The sequence below is a fragment of the Alligator mississippiensis genome, chromosome 4, assembly GCF_030867095.1.
Source record: "Alligator mississippiensis isolate rAllMis1 chromosome 4, rAllMis1, whole genome shotgun sequence".
Classification (NCBI taxonomy): domain Eukaryota; kingdom Metazoa; phylum Chordata; order Crocodylia; family Alligatoridae; genus Alligator; species Alligator mississippiensis.
This window is the reverse complement of record NC_081827.1, coordinates 250,326,185-250,348,104: the sequence shown is the minus strand read 5'-3', so window position 1 is coordinate 250,348,104 and position 21,920 is coordinate 250,326,185. Positions and strand designations below refer to the sequence as shown.

Below are 21,920 nucleotides of genomic sequence, written 5' to 3'. Positions count from 1 at the left end.
GTACACTGAGATTCCTGATGGAAATGAACCACATGAGTTCAAAGCGCCAACAACTCTCTAGACCTCTGTTCACTGAAGTCATTATAAACTCCAGAGTACACAAGAATAGGTCTGAGAGGAAAAATTGCCCTCAACACACAAAGCACTACGTTGTGTTAAGGCAGAAAACATAATATATTTAAACAAACAAGCAAAAAGCATAGAAGAAAACATTTAACATAATATAATATATGTATAAACATATAGTATTATATTGTCTAATATATAATATAATGTATAACAATGTCTTCTGTGCAAAGAGCACAGAAGAAAACATTTAACATAATATATTTAAACAAACAAGCAAACTAGAAATCACTAGAATTTTTACTGTTCAATGTATAATTTACTGGGAGGACTACAGGGTTTGTTAAATGATATTGCCTTAATATTTAGGCACAGTTCCTATTAAGAACAAGTACAATGCTGGCTACATTTTTTTAGACTATGGAGAAGGAGGTGGATCTTTCAGCTCCAAAATTATACAAAACTTCCCCAAAATGTTTGCCAAAATGAGAAACATAAAGGTTATTCTGGAGTCGCAACTATAACATTGTGGGTTCATTTGATAAAAGCTTTTGTATTAAGGGCATGCAAAGTGGGCTCTATTCAATTTGGATTCAGATTCAGCCTGAATCAGGGACACTGATTGGATTCGTTGATTTAGATCACTGTCCCTGATTCGCTTTGGCCGAATACGAACCTGAAGATTCGATGCCGATTCGGAGAATCAGTGTTTCGGACCCAGATACAGCTTTAAAAGTTTTTTCTGCATACCTCAAGGTAGCAGGCAAGCTTATGAATGTTGTGATGTTGGGGTGCATGGAGCGTCCCACAGGAGGTGGGGGTCGTCCACGTGCTCAGCGGTGAACCTGGAAGTGGACTGGAACTACTTCCAGTCCGCTTAGGGGTATGCCAGGGAGTGCACAGGGGTCCCCCCATGTCCCCCCAACTTGGCAATAGGCAACAGGGGGACCCCAGGTGCCTTTTCAGACCCAGGAGGCACCAGTCACCAACCCAGGGGGGTACGGAGAGTGGCTACCTGCGTGCTCCCCAGCAGACCCAGAAGTGCTTCTGGTTCACTTCCAGGTCTGCTGAGTGCACTGGGCAGCCCCCCGCGCTCCTGTGGGACACTCCACGTGCCCCAGCATCGCAGCATTCACGAGCCCCTGCTACCTAGAGGTACGTAGAAAAAACATTTAAAGCTGTGTCTATGTCTGAATCACTGAATCTTTCTGAATCTCTCCGAATCGATTCGGAGGGATCTGATTCAATTCGGAGGGATTGAAGGGTCCTCTGATTCGATTCAGATTCAGAGATTCGGCCACCGAATTGGACCGAATCTCCACCGAATTGAATCGGGGACCAAAATTTGCACAGCCCTATTTTGTATGACAATTGAGGGCTTCCATGTATCCCAACCCCTGGTTGCAAGGCTGCATCTGGGATACCTTAGAGCCTAAAAATCATAACTTTAAGTCCAGTCCATGGCCATTGCTTTCCTCAAGCTATAAACCAAGGCACCACAGAATTTCAGAGCAATGAAAAGGGAGAACTCATATCTTTCTGCTCCTAAATGATGATCCATATGGTATATGCTTAAGGAATATCCCTGCTTTTTCTGAGCAATATTGACTATAATGCATTGCTCAGAGAACAGGATAGAAGATCATTCAGCAATTCTAATGACATTCATTGGACAGCAGTGATATAAATACATGATACCACTTAATAACAATAGAAGACATCATTTTGCTGGTTTGCTTTAAACTGTCAGTCTTAAAATACCAAGAGAATGTACCTTCAACTGAGCCATCTATGCCAACTATAAGCTGTTGCACATGACACATCAAAGGAAAAAAGAATTAAGGAATGCAATTTAAAAAAAAAATCTTTCAGAGATGGTATTTATAGCTCAAATCTATGACTAAATGTTAATTTTCAAAATCTTATACTCAATTTGTAGGTGTAAAATCCAAATCAAGCTTCATTTACGTGGGCCTTTTTGACAAAGAAATTCCTATTGTTGCTATTTTGGGGCTTTGGTGGGTTTTTGGGGGTTTTTTTTCCTTTCCAGGTTTCCATCTCCCCCCACACTTTATTTTTTCCCCCTTTTATCAATGTCAACAGCCATGTAAAAAATATACAACATATAGAAGGCACAGAGGGTGCTGCGTCCTGCACAAGAACAACTGATGCGAGGTCACCAAGGGATGGCTGTTTAACATTGCAGAAATACTAGAAGCTATTTAAACCTTTTTTTTCCCCCCTTAGCAATTCCAGTTTCTATCTAAAAGGTTTGTCTAAACCCATTGCTGCAATGGTGTGAGAAGACTCTCTGTGTGTGTGTGTGTACGTGTGTAAGACCAGAGTAAATAAAGCAAAAAATAAATAAAAGGAAACTGCAGAGATAAAACCGTCAGCCCTGCTTTGAAGATGAAACCTTAATGAAGGAGACTTGACGAACTTGTGCCTCTGTTGGATTAATTGATCATTACATGGCAATAAAGAGGGAAACCGTTTTCAACACCACATCGCTTGCAAGTTTGTTATTGACACAAGGGGTCACGCAATAGCAAAGCTGATTTCGAGCTGAGAATTGTTAGTTCTTGCTTAAATCACTTGGCATTCTTTTTCCTTCATTTTCTGTTCTTTTAAGTCTCCTGCTTAGGGACATTGCGCTGGGTTTAAAAAAAAAAAAGAAAGCAGGGGAAAAAAAAATCAATATCAATTATACTGCTGCATTATTGAGAAAACAGTTTCCTTAGTGATCAGTAATAATTGTAATTACCAAACTAATGGTCTTATTACCCTTAGCTAGATCTTTAATCCCTTAAGTGTGCTGAGATAAACTTTCATTAGACTTCATTGTCTCTAATGTTAGGTTTGAAATGCTTGAGTCATTCAAACGTGAATTGAAAAAACAAACCCTGGGAAGTGTTGAGCCGGGGAGGGGGGGGGCAGATCCTTGGTTGGTGTAAACTGGAGTGCCTGATTGAGGTAGGTGATGGTATACTGATCTGTACCAGCTGAGGCTAACTAGCTTCCATAATCTTCAGTGAGACACATTTTTGGAAAGTGTGAGCTAACAACACTTCCTCAAACTGCACTGAAGCATCAGTGTTACTTTATACAAATACCTTCCAACATCAATTAATGCACAAATCTAGAACTCTTGGGTCAGAAATGATACCTTTTATTAGACCACCTAGGAAATCGAAAAAAAAAACCCAAAACAAACAAAAAAACCCCGTTCCAACATCAACAGCACAACAGGAAGTAATGGGTCACATTTTTGCTGAAAGTGAGAAAATCGCAGGGCTGAATATCCAGGTCGTTCATCTCTCAGTCACCGAGGGGCGAATCCTTACAATCCCTCCTCATTTCAAGGACATTCTCCTAGTTTTCCAATGGTTCTTCTCTACAAAGGTGACCCCCCCGCAAGTTAGAAAATATTGCATTTCACCATTAGGTTGGCTTGTTTGAGAGCCAGCTAGCATTTCTATTTTTTAGCTTCAACTTCTAACCACCTACCAACCTCTTCGGACCACGCTGCATGTTTTGACAAAGTTTTCCTGTCTCCATCACGGAAGATGATTGAAGATCCCTAATTTACACTTTTTTTTGCCAGCCTGGCTTCTTGCCTTGGAAGGGAAATTCTCAACAATGGAGTGCAAACCGGGCATCAGAGGATGTTTCTGCCTGATAAAACCCTGTCTTGGGTCTTTGCTTCGCTGGTTCCCTACACCTGCCGCCTCTACAGAGAAGGTTGCTTGCCTTTATCTTCAAGCTGGGGACAGCTACAGACCTGCCAGTCAGTGGCAAGGTGGATTAAAAGCAGGACCATGAGCACAAAGAGCCTGTTAGGAACAAAGAAAACTAATAATTTACCCATTGGAGTTGAACCAGATTCTATCCCACCCCTTACGTGTGTAAGTGGCCGTAGTCAACTAGGTGAGACTATTGCCCACTGTGTCAAACCCTGAAAAACAGTTCATGCAAAAGGTGTGTGGGTCCCCTGCTTTTTTTTGTGTGCGACTCAGTCTTAAGGGTCAGATGAGTGTGTTGTTTGAACCCGAAAGCTTGCTTAATAAATATTCTCCAACTATTTGGGTTGGTCTAATAAAAGATGTCAAATTTGCCCAAGGAACCTTGTTTGCCTATGTACAAACACTGATGCACTCATAGATTTTCAGGACTGGATCAGGAGAGAATCAAATCACGTGTAGGTGCATAAGTCCGCTCACGTGCCTAATAGCTGGAATAGGACCTGGCCCTTGGAGATCTGCCACTGATGTAGGTGATTTTGCTGTAGCATCGCTCCTCTTCCTGGAACGCTGTATGACACCTCTGGGCCAAGCCAAGGAGAGCTGCCAAGACGCATGTGCCAAATCCTGGATATGAGCATGCATCCAAGCCTGCTCTCAGACTTAGTCCTGCTTATTGCCATTTGCTCAGGACTTCTCTAAAGCAGTTATATTGCCCAATTTTCAGGATTTGGTGCATGCAGAAAAAAAAAAGATACGGCAGGAGGCTGTGTGGATGTACCCTCAGCTGGGACTGCAGCTGGGATCTAATGCAATGCTCACAGGGTAAAAGATGTGATACGACCTGAGCTGGTTAAAAATGAAGGGAAGTTTTATGGGCAAGGGGAACCATGCTCAGAAGAGATTTCTGCTGCTGGGGAAGCTCAAGTATGTTTGCCTAAGCTCAGACTCTCCTGCGAGGGCATAACCCAAGAGACCTGACGCACCTCATAGTCGATGTCCAGGTGATCCGAGTCCCCCTTGGTTCGGAAATGCTGAGTGTGCTTGTCTACCGTGAAGTTCACCTGCTTGTTGAATCGCTCAATCAGAACAGAGTGCCAATGCTGGTCGTCCAGGAGGCTGCCCAGGGTGACGGACGTGTGGCTGTTGCTGAAACGCAGCTTGGCATCTCCTGAAGGGGCAGAGACAGGCAGAGGACACTGTCATGAGTCCAGAGATCTTGAACGGAAGCGCTGAAGGTTCAATAGTGCTCATCGTTTATGAGCTACCAAACAGCCTTTTACACTCACACCCCAATAAACCAGACCCAGCAAAAAACCCATGTTGGATTTTTGGTAGCTACTTCATTTTTTATTTTATTTTTTTTTATTTTTTTATTTTTTTGAGGGGTGAAGTTGCATTGCAAACTTCTTGATCAGGAATAAGAAGGGACAACAAGAAGGGCAACAAGAAGTGCCCCAGGATACTGCGCGCACTGCCCTCTACACCACTGCTAGGAAAATCACCGTTAACCTGGACGGGCATTTGAGAACCTAACATTTTAACAGCTCAGTCCAGACTGCATAACAATCTGCTGCCCTTTAGCGTAGCAGATTACCCTGACATTTCAGTTCTTACTGCTCACTTTTTGCATTTTGGCAAACAAAATATACCTAAGCCTCTGCAGTAAAAACACAACAAGCCAAGCAACGGCCATGAACACGAGTATTTTCAGCAAGGTAATTCCAATGCATCTAAACAAAAACTGATCCTTAGATAGGGCCAGATTTCGGTCTTCACTGCACTGGAAAATACCTGTACTAACGCTACCAACGTGAGTAAAGTAACCCCACTTCACCTAAAAACTCCAATGATAGAAGAATCAAGCTCAGCTCTCAAAGAGCTAAAACCTCTTCTATTTCCCCACTAGCCGCATGCCTTAATACTTCAGAGTTTCCATGGCAATGGAATGATGCACATTCCAAAATGATTAATTACACTGCCTATAAATTCAAATCTGTGCCTCCAAATACACCCGGTCCTGACGTACACATTCATAAAATTTGTGATGGCTGAAATCCAGATTCCAATCTCGCAGCACAGATGCATTGCTGAATGAAATATTTTATCTTTGAGACTCAGCAATCAGGTAACTACTCACCAAAAAAAAAATAAATAAATAAAAATCAAACAAAATATATAACTATGGTGTCAAGTCCCTATCCCAAGGTAAAAACCTGAGGGTGCAGACAGGCAATTCTTGGTCACCAGTATAGTGTGAATTGCTTTTGCATTGATTTGGTCACCTGTGTAGTTTGCACTGATTTTGTTCACAGATGTCAACTGCACTAGGGTCTGCGGTGAGATAATCAGCTTGTCTTAGAGTAGCAGTCTGCCATTATAATACCTTGACTGTAGGTGGCAGAGAAACAGGTCATCATTTTCCCGAAAAGCCATTCCCAAAAAGTCAGCTGCAGTTAACTAGAGCTGGGGTGCACACACTACATCCACTGATGTCACTCAAAACTGCATCATGACTACCGGTTTTCCAACGTGAAATTTCACAGTGACAGATTGCAATGACTTTCACTAAGCTAAGTCTGTATATTTATAGTAATATAAGGTTGTATACCACCTCTTACACTGGCATAAAATCAGATTATACCAGTATAAGCATGTTGGGTGTCTGTATTTTGAGTATCCTCTGAAGGACGAGGAGAAACCAACGGTACCGGAGAATCCAGCATTCACAGCTCCATCGTGAAATGGCTACTAGCATGTGCAATGCCTTTTTAAATAACAACCAACAGAAATGCAGGATGATCCCTTCTACTCTTAAACTACAAAACGAGTTTACATAAAAAATCCCAAGGAGCTGTGGAAAATTGTTATTGGCACTTCACACAAACACAATTAAGCATGAAGGGAGAAACACAGAAGGACTTATTAACAACTTCTGTTTTAGTACTTTCAGTTGGTCCCGACTGATGACTGAGTGCTAATTCCTACAGACATAAACAGAGGATGCCGCTTCATTTCTCACTGGCTTTGTCTGCACGAGGGAGTTTTACTAATATGTCCCCTCTTTCTACTTTGCCAACTGAAATTGGAAGCTACAGAGGACAACAGGCACCATCAGCTTCTAGCACTATCGAGTAAATGCATCGGGGAGAAATAAACAACTGCTGACCTTATTGCTACCTTCAGGAGTAGTGGTGATGGGGAATTTAGAACAATAAAACCCAAAGCAGAAGGTAGTTAGCTGTATTAGTCTGAAGTCAGACAGGAAAGCATGTTCACACTAGGTCTTTAGGCCCCTCTAATGGTTGGTTTGAATGGCAGGTTTGTTATAGTTGCTGCTTTCGGTTAACGGGTATTGTTCAGCCAGTATGTGCTCATGCTTTTAGCTGGCAAAGTCCATACTGACATCCCACCAAAGAGATCATCATCCTAGAGGCACCTCTTTTTCCTCTGAGAAAGAGCGCACAGGTGAAATTGTCCAACACGCTGCCAAACGAAACTGTTTAACTGCAAGCGTTAAAAAAACCCACGAATACCCAATTATTACTTGGCGCCACTGGGTTGTTCAAGCAAAAATTGAAACAGTGAAGTAGAGCCAAAAAGAGAGATTGAAAATTAGGGAAATCTCTCTCTTAGCTAGAGATGCCCCTGTGTAGAACTGCCCACAAGTTTTGACTGCTGCTAGTTAAAGGAAAGTCCATTTATCTTCTATTCTTGCTCCTATACTGCACAGAGGAAGACTATTCACGCTGGCGATCTGCTTTGCAGTGCATAATACCTCCTTATAGGCAATGCTATAGTTCTTCCAGCCAAATGAAGATGTATAGCAGGTATCCACTAAAGAGGAACCGAGCCAAACTTTCTCTTATGCCTGCACCCTTCATGAGCATGCAATGATGGGGTCTCTTCTTTTCCTGGTTCTAACCAAACCCTAGAAGCAAATATACTGCAATACACTAAAAAAGGTCCCAACAGGCTTTTTGTATTTGGATAACTACTACGGTATCAGTTGGGCTTCCTAGACACTGCCCTAATAAAAATAACAACGTGCAACTAAGCCAAGAAATAAAATACAACTCTCAACACAACAATATTAGAAAACACAAACAGGTCTTACCCAGGTTAATATGTAAGGAGAGTTTCCCTTTCTGCAACTCCAGAGTAATGTAGTCTCCACGCTGTCCTTCTCCATGGAATAGGACTCCATCTCCCTGCATGCTCTTGAACTTCAGGGAAACCACATCTTTGAAGGTGCTCATCAGTTTTTGATTGAATCTGTACAGTAAGGAACTCCTGCCATCAAAATCCGCTATATCCGATTCTAGGTGGGGAGGTGGAAAAGAAAATGGTTTGACAAAGGAGAATTTTAATGGTGCAATAATGTTAAAGTCTTCCTTGATTTCACTGGAAGTTAAGAGGATAAAACACCTAAGAAAACTAATAACTGCCATCAGACATTACACTCATGGCCTTCCAAATAATTGTTTTTTTCCATCAGTTTTCATCCCATTTTGGATACCAAACGTGTCCAAGATGAGCTCATTGGTCTCTTGTAGTTTTCTTTCCTTTACCTGCCATAGAGCTTTTGTATGCTTCCATTTCTCTACTTCTTCAACCCTATCAGACTCCCAACCCCACCAGGAGCGTATCCTTTTTCTTGACCGTTGTTTTTTGTTCTAAGCCTTCTCAAGACATTAGTCACTGTTATGTATAAACAACCTTAGTTCTTGTATCCCATTCAAAAGTTCCTATAAGGTCTTATATAGAGATAGATAGATATAGAGATGTAAGTCCTATATGGAGACACTCAAATGGCATCTCCATCAATCAACCATTGCATTCAAATAGGTATCATATTACCCAAACCTAAATGGTGGTTTCAAATCACCTTATCTATCATGCTGTCACAAGCTAATTGTTGGCTGAGTCATTTTAGTTCTAGCTCAAACAGCTTCAAAGGGATTTCAGTGGCACTTAAGGTATCTAACCCGATTTTGTATCCTTGAAAATCCCATTTTTAGATACTCAGGTCATTGCAAATCTGTCCCATGATGACCAAAACCAATCTGTCATTTCAGTAACTACAGTTAATACTTCTGTTGCTCAGTAAAGTTGCTTTAAGTGCAAATCCAAAAAAGCTGGTTTTATTTAACATATTAGATGCATTTAACATTCAATTTCAAATTAAATTTAAATTAAATTTCAAACCAGCAAGTTAAAACTGCTGGTTCTGCACATTTTTAATTGACTTCTAATCCCCTTTCAAATGCAAGTTGGCACAAATCCTGAGAAAACAAAAACATTATCCTATAATATCAAAAATAATGAATGTCTCTTTCTGACACAAAGATGATTTTTTTTTTTTTAAATTAAGAAAATGTTTTTGAAAAAAATCTTGGTCTAATAAAAGATGTCATCTCTACTACGAGTCCTGATTGCCCGGACATTACGATGTAAATGTTCAGAATCTGAATTAAGTGCATGTTTACCTGTATAGGTATTTGAATAGATGTAAGAGTATATTGTGTACTTTCCTGCTTATCAAAAAGTACCAAAGGATTTATATGTTTGCAAATCAATCCACCTACCCATCACAAAGACTCTATTTGGAATTATGTTGACATTATTTAACTATTATTGCAATCTATGTTGTCTCCTCTTTACAGAAGATAAACACGAGTGTTTCTGAACTACCTCCCAACATTTTAAAAGGCCTGCCTTTAAAAGTTATTATAAGTTGAAAATAAAATAGAAATCAAGGATTTGTTCTCATGGAAACTAACAGAGATGACTTCTGGATGTCAAAACAACACGGTTTATATAAATGTAGAACAACAGGCATTCAGATAAATGCTTCATACTGTGCACACAGAACTCAAAATGTCTGCTTTATGAGAAATGTTGACATTGTAAGCCATATTTTTTTTAAAAAAAAACTCATGAAACAGAAAATCCAGGTTTTATACAAATTCTATTTCAGAATTTTAACATCTGGTTTAGGGAACTCAAAATTTTATTTTTCAAAGAGGACTGAAGCCCGAAAGCTGGCCTCTTGTTTCCCCCAACTAAACAAACTGGTCTGACAAAAGTCATCACTTCATTTCTTCTCTTATATCCCTGGGGCATCATGGCTGCAACATCACCACCCCTACAAAATTTGATTTAAACTTTTAAGGGAAGAGGCTGGTACTGACTCGAAGTTTTGTGCCTTATTACACCAGTTTGATACTTTGACACTTGGTGTCAAACTGTATCATTACACTACAAACAGAAGATGTGTTTCTCTAGAAATACACTACTCAAGCAGTACAAAGTACAACCCTTACCGATTTTAAGACAGAATAAAAATAAACTATTCAGCCTTCATGTCACGGATGACATTTGAGTAGGCACCGAGAATATTATGCACTACAACTGCAGAGGCACCATGAAATAATGCAAAATAAATACAAAGTAGAAAAATACATGTCAATACTACGAATGACTGTTTTGATTTTTTTTTTAAAACAAATGTTTCCCCACACTAATTGCTACTGAAATCAGCTTTCCACAAAGAAAAAATTTATTGAATTAATATTTTCAAATTAACACTGCATTCATGAACATTTTCCCACCATCTCTAATCATAAATGATGAGCACAGAACAGACATGAGTCTGGATCATCCAAAAGATATCGATGAAGCGGAGGATCTATTGTGTATCCTACCATAACCTTGTACCGCATTTCACAGCGAGTATAGAAAGAAACAATGACACTGCTTAAGTGCAAGGGTTTCTGATGAATAAAGGGTATTCAGACAGACATCCCAAGTTTTAAACACTTGTCATGCCTCTCACCTTTTTAAGGATCATACATTAGTCACTGCCTGCACTAGGTAATGGCATTAGCCACTATTTGCAGTTTCTCCCTAGTGTCGGCATTGGCAAAGCACAGTAGCAAAAAAAGTGAGTCCAGTGAAACTTTGCCTCAGTGATGAAAGAACCGAAGATTTTTTGGGAATAAAGAATGAAAGACAAACGTGACTTATACAGGCTAACGCTCTGACATGCAGAAGTCATTAGTGGCAGTCTGCATGACAGCAAATCACTGGCTTACCATTTACATATAACAAGATGCACAGAAACTCTGCAGGGACTCTAAAAACCCACTTGAAGATTATTTCTCCAGGGTTTGTGGGTGGGTTTCTTTGCCTTTTTTAAGGAATAAGGAACACACAGAATCTATTTGGAAGTCAAGGACCAGGAATTTGAGAGCATTTGACCAAGAGATCTTTAGAACGAAACAAGTCAAAAGCACTATGTAGGAAATAATTGGGTATGGCCTCCAATTGAATAGATTAGATTACACTTTTTTTGTTCTTAATGACCTCTATAAAATATTGATGGATATTAATACAACACAAGATCCTAGAAAAGTAGCGCTGGAAGGGAACCGATGAGGTCGTTTAATTTAGTGACCTGCTCAAGGCAGGATCACCCTGACTAAACCATGTCCCTAATGTCTATGAAATCCATGTGTGTTGTGTGTCAGTCCAACCTGCTCTTGAAAACTTCTAGGGAGGGAGATTTCACAGCTTCTCCGAGTAGCCTATTCCAATGCCCGACCACCATCATGGCTAGAACGTGGTTCCTCATCTCCGACCAAACTTTTCTCTGCTGCACTTTGTGGCCACTACTCCTAGCCCCACACACTGGGCAGAGAAAAGAGTATCCAACATGATAGCCTTACTTCAAAAGGGCAGTCCCTTTCCTTTGAGACAGAAGAGAGTCTTCATGGATTTATGCATATGCCTGTGGGTGCATGCATGTTAGACAAGGGATTGCTAATCTCAAAGACTGTAGAGTTTGTGCTCCTCCAAGTTGCTTGCTCACCTGCATACTTTTCCATACCTTCCAGATATCCCCATCTGCAAAACTGGAATGAAGCCATACCTTCTTTTGCAAGAATCCTTACATATTGTTCCTGCTCTTGGCTTGGAAATATGGCAGGAGTCTCCTTTGCTGTGATCTGTACGTGTTTCTGGTCCCAGACCCAGAAGAAATATGAACATAGTAAAAATGTGCCCAGCTTTGTAGTTCAGTACAGGTTGTGGCCCAAGGACTGGACTTTCTGTTATTCCCCCTTAAATCAGCTTGCTCAGCGCTAATCATGCATTCAAACACTAAAGCAACTCCACATCTGGCACGAAGAATAGTTTGAAGAAAGGATTATTTTCCACTGGGAAAGCACCCAGAATGCACAACTATCCTTCTGCCGGCACACTAGTATATTTGATTTGCCAGCTTGCGGTGCCAAACACGCTGACCAGCCTAGAGCAGAGATGTCCAACCTAGGGGAAGAGTAACCTCTCCTTCCAGAGTACAGAGCGCAAAGGCAGCCATGTTCAGGGAAGAGGACAAATACTACATCTTTTTTTAAGGAGACTCCCTTTCAACTCCAATGCATATATGATAAGGTCCATCCCCAACAAAAGAGGGCTTGCAACCCCATCATCTTGCAGAAGCATCTACAAAGCATTCACCACATAAGGACAGGGAGATGAACAATTTTATCCTTTGGTGACTTCACCAAACCCTTTCAAATACAGAGTACAGCAGTTCTCAATAGTCTCATCTCCTGGCTGGCTTCTCTGGTTTTCCTCTTCCTCCAACATTTTTGCAAAACCAGTTGTCTCCACACACTTCAGGAGAGAAAGGGTCTGTAGGACAGACATGCCTCCTCCCTCATTCCCTTTGAGGTTTCCTTGCTCACAGGTCAAACAATGAATTTATCTGAACACTACCCTAACCCCGTGCTCCGATAACATGCTTCATCCCCATCACCAGTAGAGCTCCATCTCTTAAGGAGCAATAATTTGGCCATTTCTCTTTGTTCACTGCTAGGAACATTTCCGAGCAATCCTGCGATCCCCATCTTACTTCATGGGCTGTTCTCTTTGATGCATTAATTTTATCTCGGTGCAAAGGAATGAAAATAAAGGAAGAAAAAAGCATTAAAAGAAAAGGGTATGGCAAAGGGCTTGTATTGTAATTGCCTCCAGAAACACAATATTCCATTGTATTCCCAGCAGCTCTGTCTGCTGAAAATGAGAAAACAGACCCTTGAACTACAGGAACCGTCACTCCCAAGGAGGAGAGGAGGCTCACATCCCAATACCATTTCTCTCATGGCTTCCTGGCCTGTTAGCTGAATTTGTTGCTCATGTTGCCGATGCCTTTTTGCTATTTCCCATTTTGTAGAATTTGATCAGTGTTGTCGATGCAACCATAAATCTTATCCTATGAAATACATGGTTCAGCAGGATTCCCCTACGTTAACCTAATACGCCTTTTCTCAAATATACCGATACCCCTATTTTCCTCTCAACATCCCAAACAATCAAGTTACCATTTGTCTACATGTCTCCTGCCACAACTACAGCTGTTTGTTATAACCACAAAACTCTTAAGGATTTAGTAACAGTATGTCCATGAGAGTTTACATGATAATCCCCAAAGCATTGAAATTTCCATTTAACTTGTGACATTTCCTATGTAGGCTGGAAACTTTACAGCAGTCTTCAGAACTGGGTCATTTCTTCATTATGGTGCTGAGGATGCTGGGTAAAAATGTCTCTTCATCTATTTTTAGATAACAGGAGGAGAAATTTCTTTGCATTAAAGTTTGTGTGCATGTGTGTGTTTGAAGAGAAGAAAGCATCTGAAGTTGCAAAGAGATGCTGTATTTGTCTCGAGAAAAAGCATTTTGTCTCATGATGACCCTACAGATGTTACAAGACGAGTGTCCCACCCTGAGTCCTGACAAAGTATGTGAAATGTCATGGGGTGCACCTGGAAAGTTTTTGAGGGTCATCCCCTAATAACCTGGCCCAGCTGGGTGCTCTCATTGGTCACCTACAGGTGGAAGAGAAGCACTGGACCTTGCAAGGGCTATGTGTATAAACCACTGTCGTTCTTGTTTAATCTGGGTCAAAACTTGAGACAATCAGGACTGGGTCAAATGTGATGTCTATTTACAGCTTTTATGTATTATTTATTAATTCTAACCTGATTTTGCAGCCTTCTGAAAGCGGTAAAACAGGTACCATTGAGAGGAGGACGTGAGCACGTTCTTGAGTTTCCACAGCTCCAGTGATTTAAGCCTAATTTATTTTCCAGAGATCAATCTCTCTCTCTCTCTCTCTCGATAGATAGATAGATATAGATAGATCTCTATCTATAAATATCTATATAGGTATAGATATTTATATATACCTATATAGATATAGATAGATAGAGAGAGAGAGAGAGAGATCTGTATCTATATCTATCTATATAAACTTCATTGTATGATATTTTAAAGGACCAGCAAAAATCAGCACCCTGAGTGCTCACAGTATTTAAAAGGACATAAAACAAAGGATCCTTAGCTATATTTAAAATGTTTGATAAGTGGTTTGCTTGTTAGATGTAGACTTATCTGTGCAAATTTCATAATGCTAAAAACATACTCGGTAATAATAATTAAGGCGGCACACTGGTCACCATTGAAAAGACCAGCATGATGCATTAATAGGACAGCTCTCAGAATCAAGTGCTAATTTTTAATTAATATTGGCTTATCAGGGACAGCCACTGTCCATTTCACTTCTATGTAATATTTGTTTTCAGCCCTGGTAAAATGGCATTGTCTAAGCACTGGCCATTTTATTTATTGATATATTAGCTTTCTATGCTGGCATTCTCAGAAAAGCTTCTGGGCAGTTTACAATAAGATAGACAGACACAAAGATGGAAAACAAAACCAAATTAAATCTAAATATTAAAATAAGTACAACAAAACAACCCCCTAAAAAAAAATCAAAATTTCAAAGCAATCCTCACCCAACTACTCCCCTGCTTCTGACTAAAGACAATATCTCCTTTAGGTCAATCCAACCTTGCTTCCCAAGCTATATTCGGTACCACCAGAAAAGAAAACAATCTTCTCCTACCATATTCTCTCTGATCCCTACTCATTACCACTCCCCTGTTTCAGGGCCAGGGGGGCTCTTCCCAACCCCCTGCTTTCCCGCCAAGAGCAGCTATACATCCATCTCTCAGAAGTGTGTCTGTCCTCTAAATTCACTCATCCTTCCCTTCTCTCCTAATGGAAATACATTGTTTAATTAGCTAGAACGATGGAACAATAGATAGAACGATAGAGCAAAAGATGGAACAATAGAACGATGGATAGATAGACCAAGTAACACAGTGAAACACCCCTTTCGCCATCTCTGACCCTGCTGAAGGGCAACACCAAATGATCTAGAATTACTGCCTCCTCCAATTTATGGCCTACACAGTGGTCACCATTGAAAGAAGACCTTTGCCAGCAGCTACAATAAAAAAGACTTGGTCCTGGAAGCTCTTCAAAATGTAAAGCATGGAGCTCAAGTGCAGCATAAAAGTGCAAGAAGAGTGACACTCTTCAGATTAGCTGTCTAACTATGCTATTGATACAGCCTCTAAGGAGCAATGACTTTCAAGCCACTTGTGTAGCTGCTCTTCTCTTTCTCTTAACCATGGAGGGGGTCAAAAAGAAGCAGAGGGAAGGAGAGATGCCCTGACAAACCACAGGCCTTATGGGAATCTCACAAGGTACATGCTCCCTTCCCTGGCTGCACTCCTAAGCCATGAGGTGGAAGTGAATTGGCAGCCCCGTTAGTGCAAGATGAGCCCCGTGTTTCCTATTCACCTGGTTGCCCTGTATCCTCTGCCTATGAGCTAGACACCCAAAACTTATTAAAATCAAGCAGAAAGTTTCCTACTAACTTCAGTGGGTCTGGGAACAGACCCTTGAGTCTTGTGCACCTTGACGATTCCTTCAGGTTAGAGAGGTCAACCTCACCATGGACTGTGGGCTAGATCCTGACTTCCTGGGCTTCTTGCAGGCTATATCTGGGGCCACGTCCACTGAGGTCCACACCCTTGATCTTCCAGGAATGGTTACACCACTTGGATCTGGCCTGTTTCGCACCCCTGCTTTACATCATTTTGGCAATAAAAAGGGGCCTTGGTGGAATTCAGCATCAGTCCTTTAAGTCACAGCCCCTTCCCACTGCAAGATTAATGCAAGTGAAAATGAGGCCTTGTATGGGCAACATGTTTTGCCTATAAGATGAAGCCCGCAGCGGCACTTTAAATGCACAGTATCACCTTGTGCATGGGATAGTAAATACTTCTGGTATTTTAGAAACTACAGCTGGCACCTGTTGGCAATTTTAAGATTTTAGGATGACTGCTAAAGAGTGAAAACATCGCATACATCCTGGGAAATCCAGGGGACTTCTCTCTTTTAGAAGCCCCATACAACAGGCTATTAACAACACCACTGCTGAATAAGGTCAGTGATGGGGAACATCAAAGACAGTTTTAAAATGTGTGGGTGGAAAGCATATGAAAACATTTAGTACATTAGGAAGGGCAGAGATTTATATGCATGGGGCAATGGTGGAGAAGCGATGGGGAGAGGAGCAGGCATAGGCCAAAAGGGAGATGAAGCTGTCCAGAGACTTGAAAAAAGCCACCAGAGATGGTCTGAGGGAAGTGAGAAGAGGACAGAGTAAGACTACATGGGCGGTGGGCTTTGACTACAGGCGTGGCAGGTCTTGTGGTCTAAGGTTATCTTGTTAACCTATGACTTTATATATAGGCTTTGAGTACTCTTGTAACAGGTATCCTGAAGAAAATATAAAGAACATTTTCCAGGACAACAGGACAATCTGGACACAGAACCAGCAGGGAAATCAGGAGATCTTGGTTTTCAGGTTTTTCCTCAGAAGTCTAGACTTAAGTATTTGTCCCTTTTCCTTCATACGGACTTATCTAACTGACCCTATAAACTGTTGCCAATTAAGTTTTAATGTGCATGTTAGGTAGGGTGAACTAGTGAAAGTTATTGGCTTTCCTGTGCTAAAATAGCATTCTCCTTTTCATTTGATTCACACAGTTGCTCTCATGGGTGACTGCAAGCTCAAAATATAGTTTTCAAGTGGATTGTAGGCTTTATTTTTTAGTGAAAATGGAACAGGAAGTCATATGACTTCCTTTTCCTTCTGTCTTGAATCCTTCATCTCTAACTCTTGCTCCTTGACTGTAGTATACAGAATATACCACAATGACCTCATATGTGACAGCAGGGAGTGGTAATCACTATCCCTCTAGTTGTGTTGCAATTCATATTTTACGCATCTACGCCGAGGTGTACAGTTCACATTTGACTTGGTTCCCTTCCGGTCACATAAGTGATGCTCAGCAAGATCAACTTCTGGAGACAGACACCCCCATATCTGATGGGTGCTGAGAAGAATTGCTGAAAGTATTATTGTTATGTATTACTAGCATCTCCACTGCATAAAAGACTCAGTGTTCACATGTACTATTGGATTAAGACTGGCTGACAAGATGCTTTTAAGTATGGGAAGTATACACAAGGTGTGTTTTCATGTAAATGGTAGGTCACCATCCTCTTGAAAAACAGAAAGGAGAAGCCTGTTCATGTGGCACTGGAAACATCAGGCAGTAACCTACAAAATTATGGGGGGAGAAGTGAACATGGATGGATTCACTTCAAATGATAAAATCACAGGAGAAATCTTGGCTCCGCTGCATAGTAAAATTCACCTGTGGGAGGTTCTCCAGGTCATCCATACACAATAGGCAGGAATGTCCCAAACAATTAATTGTTAATGCATTCATCCATTGATTTTAATATTTCTAAGGGATGATGGTAAAATAGGGATGGTTAGACTGATGTCCTTGGGAGAGTGCTTTCTTATCTACTGCTAAAAAGCACTATGCAGAAGGTAAGTATCACTATATCTCACTGTAATGTATCTCACTGTCTTAATCAATGATGCTAAACCCACCATCAGGCCAGTCACCTCACTTGGGAAAGGACGAAATTTGAGTGGGATGAAAATGTCTCATTTTCCAATGCTGCATGGGGTTAGAGCTGAATTACGCTGAAGACGACTCCTTTTTGAATGGGAAACCTCCATCTGCTATTCCCTGTGCCCTCTCCACAAGCACAGGCACGGTCCTGAAGGATCTGGGACTGGATCTCCCCTGATATACCTATCTAGCATATGGAAAATGGGGGCAAAGGGATGCACATTGATTCTTGTTTTTCCCTCTCAGGGGTCCCATCCATCGGGTTTGCTATGGGGTTCTCTACAGACATTACATTTTCCTTACTTTCACTCCCATTTTGCTTAGTTAGAACATACTATATAGCTCTTCTTCAGCCTCACATGTAATGTATTTGTACATCTTCATTACAGTATTGTCCCTCCAAAACCACCTTCCCTCCTTGTGCTTGTGATGCACATGCACAGTCATCTCATAAGACAGCTACACATCATGGCCCTTTAATCTTCATTCAGATCAATCCCTCCAGCCCCCTCCTTATCACTGCCATTCTTGTAACTCACTTTATTCCACTGTTATATTCCTAGTGCAGAAATAAAGGCAGATCTTTTGCTGATATTCACCTCTGGATCACCAAGGAGGTCAATGGAGACATGCTGATTGACAGCCATTCAGAATCTAGCTCAGCAGTTGCAGACATGATTGAGGTAAATCAATAAAGATGAAATTTAAGAAGATGTACTTCCCTACTCAACAAGATTCTGATCTTAAGGCCAGATCTACATGTTTTGTGAAGTTATGCTTGGAGGTCTATGTGTAGGCTCACAGATCTTGACAACTGGGATGCTGTTGGTAGCCTAAAAATATAGCCATTGCTTTACTAGCATGTCCCCAACCTTTGTGCAGGAAAGAATTAATGATATTCTGAAACAAATCCAACTCACTCCAATAACAGCTGAGGAACAAGCATCGTATTTATAGCTGACAACACATGAAACAAAGCATTCAGGAGACTGCTGAAATTCTTTAATCCAATCCAAACAGGAAGCTCGGTTTGCATCTAAAATTAGTTGTTTTGATTTTTTTTGTGACGTGTGAAATGGAAGGAGAAAAACCTAACAACTTTGTTGTATGAGTCATGCAGAGTATAGCTATCCCTTGGAAAGGAGTCTAGGGTTAGGTGGAAACCTTGCCCTCTCTGTATGAAACACAGTGAATGAGGGGTCTGCCATTAGGGCATGAGTTACTCACCTGGCTGATGTTACGGTTACTAATCAGTCTTGTCTCAGCAATCAAACAGAACAAGGAAGATGTGCCCTGGGCTCTGATGGAGCACTCATGAGCTTCACTAAGACTAAACTGATGTCCCATGGTGCAAATAAGTCCTTTATTGAGGGACATTAGGTAGCAAAGCTTTGTTAACTATATATTGTGCAAAGTATGGTTTAGTTTCTATGAAGACACAATATGCTGCCCTAACTGCTAGCTATATTCTCAGAGGGACAAAAAAAAAGACCTGAAAGGCCTAAATAAAGTAAGTGTTTACAAATACACCAAGGTGCTCTCTCTCACTCCTCTCTATATACAGAGCAAGAGAGCACCTCCAGCCAGTTAGCGACCCATCTGACTATGTAGGTGTCAATGCCACAGTCCCCTAGTATTTTAATGAGAATGGGGTGAGAGACGGTGTCGAAGGCCTTCCTGAAGTCCAGAAAGACTACGTTCACTACGACACCTGCGTCTAAGGATTTTGTAACCTGGTCATAGAAGGCCACCAAGTCGGTTTGACAGGACCTGCCTCAAATGAACCCGTGTTGGTTGCCCCTAAGCATGATCTCCCCTGCCGGCCCCTCACAGACATGCGCCAGGATAATTCTCTCAAAAAGCTTACCCAGGGTCGAGGTAAGACTATCTGGCCTATAGTTCCCTGGGTCCTCCTTCCTCCCTTTTTTGAAAAGTCAGATCTCCTGACTGAATCGGGCCGAATCTCCTCCAATTCAAATCAGCAGCTAAAGCTTCTCACAGCCCTAATATATAAATATATATATATATAGACCAACACAGCTACAACCTATACCTCTGTACAAAAATACCAAATCATTATTAAATACAAACAATCACATCAATTGTTTTCTTGGGTCAATCAAAGCCTTCTGCACCTTTGAAAGGACAAGATTTTTCAAATCCTGTTAAAAAATCCTAGAGCAGCGGAGGTTAGTAACAAAAAAAATAAGGGTCTTGAATCATAAATAATGCCACACACTACAGATAATAGGTTTAGTAATATTGGAAGAAGCCTGTGGATTTCCTAGGAGAGAAAATGACAGTTTGTATATGACTCTTGCCTTGGCCATGTTGGGATAATTAATTTATCCTGGCCACATCTTGCATTATCTTTATCATCATGTGTATGAGAAAAAAAAAATTGTGGAAAGACCTGGAATGGACCTGTCCTCTCATTCAATTGAAAAGTGCCTTATATGGGCAAGCTGTTTTTTGCCCTGCTCTCAAAAAAAAAAAAAAAAGAGGAGACACTTTTCTACATGACATATGCTGGCAGAGATCTGTATCTGCAAACCCCTACAGGCCAAGGAAGTTTAGTATCACTGACTCCTTTAGTGAGCATTCGTGTAACTGTGCAAGAGCTCTGCTGATCTGACCTGCGATGCTTTTGTTCTGGCCCCTAAGGTGCAAAGCAATTAGATAGACATTGTGCTGAATATAGGCATCCCATAACTCAGTTGCTTTCTTGTGCAGCCGAAAAGAGGGAGGCTCCTCCTGCTTGTCATCAGGTTGTCTATGATGACCAGTGTTATTTTACTCTTGGCATGAAATAGGGAAGATATGAGCTTGATGGATAACACTTCCCCTCCAGTGTGATTAATGATAAAGCTCTCCTAGAATATTGAACAAGAACCAGTGACCTTTTCCAATATATTATTATCTTTCTCTGCCTGCCCTATTCACAAGGGAGGTCTTCTACTTTAGGCTTGGTTTCAGAAGGAAGTGGAGCAACCTCAAACATGCATGTCTGAGAAATGTTAGGACAGATTGAACCAGTTTCACTGCTACCTCTATAGCATAAAAGGAAGCTCTGGAAGCATGTTCTTCCACTCCCGTCTTTAGCTGCCAAAAAACTGTCCAACTTTGTTCCTTGGGAAGTGTTTACTTAACCAAAAGCAATTTTTTTTTTGCAGGAGAAAAAGATTTTTTTTTCTGATTGTCTCTTTTTTTTTTTTACTCTCCTTGTCAGAAGGGCAGCGGAATAAGATTACCGTCTCTGGAGTGGTGCTGCAACTAATGAACTGGAATATGGATGTTTGTGAAAGTAGGATAATCCCTCATGTGGTATAGGATTCATCATCAACAAAGCATCAACCTTTTTATTTATGTATTTATTTTTGCAATTTCTTAACAAGCACTACACCGGACTGTTTTGGAAGTTGACAAAGTTCCTCTGTACTCAGGAGAGACGCTTTATTCTTTGAAGCGGGACACAAAATATTAATATCCAAGGTGAGACGTTTCCTTCAAAGTGACTGATGAAAGTACAAGACTGCAGAATTGCAAAGCAAGAAATAGCAGAAACACCAGTATTTTCATCTGAAGACATTTCAGCTCTCATTTATAGCTCTATCTCCTTATATTTTATTTGGACCACAGACTTCACTTGCATCTCCCCTCCTGAAAGAGAGTCAGGCACTAGAGAGAAAGGATGCTCCCTGAAGCAGAGAAAGGATGCTTTCTGAAGTTAGGCACACTGGATGCATGCCCATGTCTTAGGTGACTTAAAATAAGTTGCCGTAACTAAATCGCCTTAAGTTAAGCCTATGTCAGAGCGTACACACTTACAGCTCCTTGACATGGTGACAGCCCTCTCCTCCAGTAGAGCTGACTTAACTGATGCAATTCCAAATAATACACCTTAGAAGTGTATTATCTTGCACCACATTTAAGTTGACTGTGTCCCACATACTTGTGTATGCTCTGATAATTAATTCTACTTAATAAATTAATTTGACTTGACTGTCAGAAAGTTTGTGCGTGTGTGTATGCACCCAGTGGCATGATGCAGAAGTTGTGAATCGAAGGTAAAATTGTTTCTCTTATCCTCCAAAGGAAGCCAAGAAAGATGCCTAGGTAATAGATACAGATACTTGGCTCAGCCTAGATCCTGCCAATCATGTCACAGGCTAAGAATCAATCAAGATGGGATTATCTGT

At 41.0% G+C, this 21,920-nt stretch overlaps 1 protein-coding gene across 1 annotated transcript in view; it reads right to left on the bottom strand.

Moving 5' to 3' along the window:
• CNTNAP5 (contactin associated protein family member 5) overlaps window positions 1-21,920 on the bottom strand; it is a 462,074-nt gene that overhangs the window by 213,517 nt on the left and 226,637 nt on the right. The window contains exons 5-6 of the mRNA XM_019480590.2: window positions 7,924-8,127; window positions 4,793-4,977 (exon numbers count right to left, since the gene is read on the bottom strand). Of these exons, the coding sequence (XP_019336135.2) occupies window positions 4,793-4,977; window positions 7,924-8,127 (389 nt within the window). The remainder of the gene's footprint in view (window positions 1-4,792; window positions 4,978-7,923; window positions 8,128-21,920) is intronic.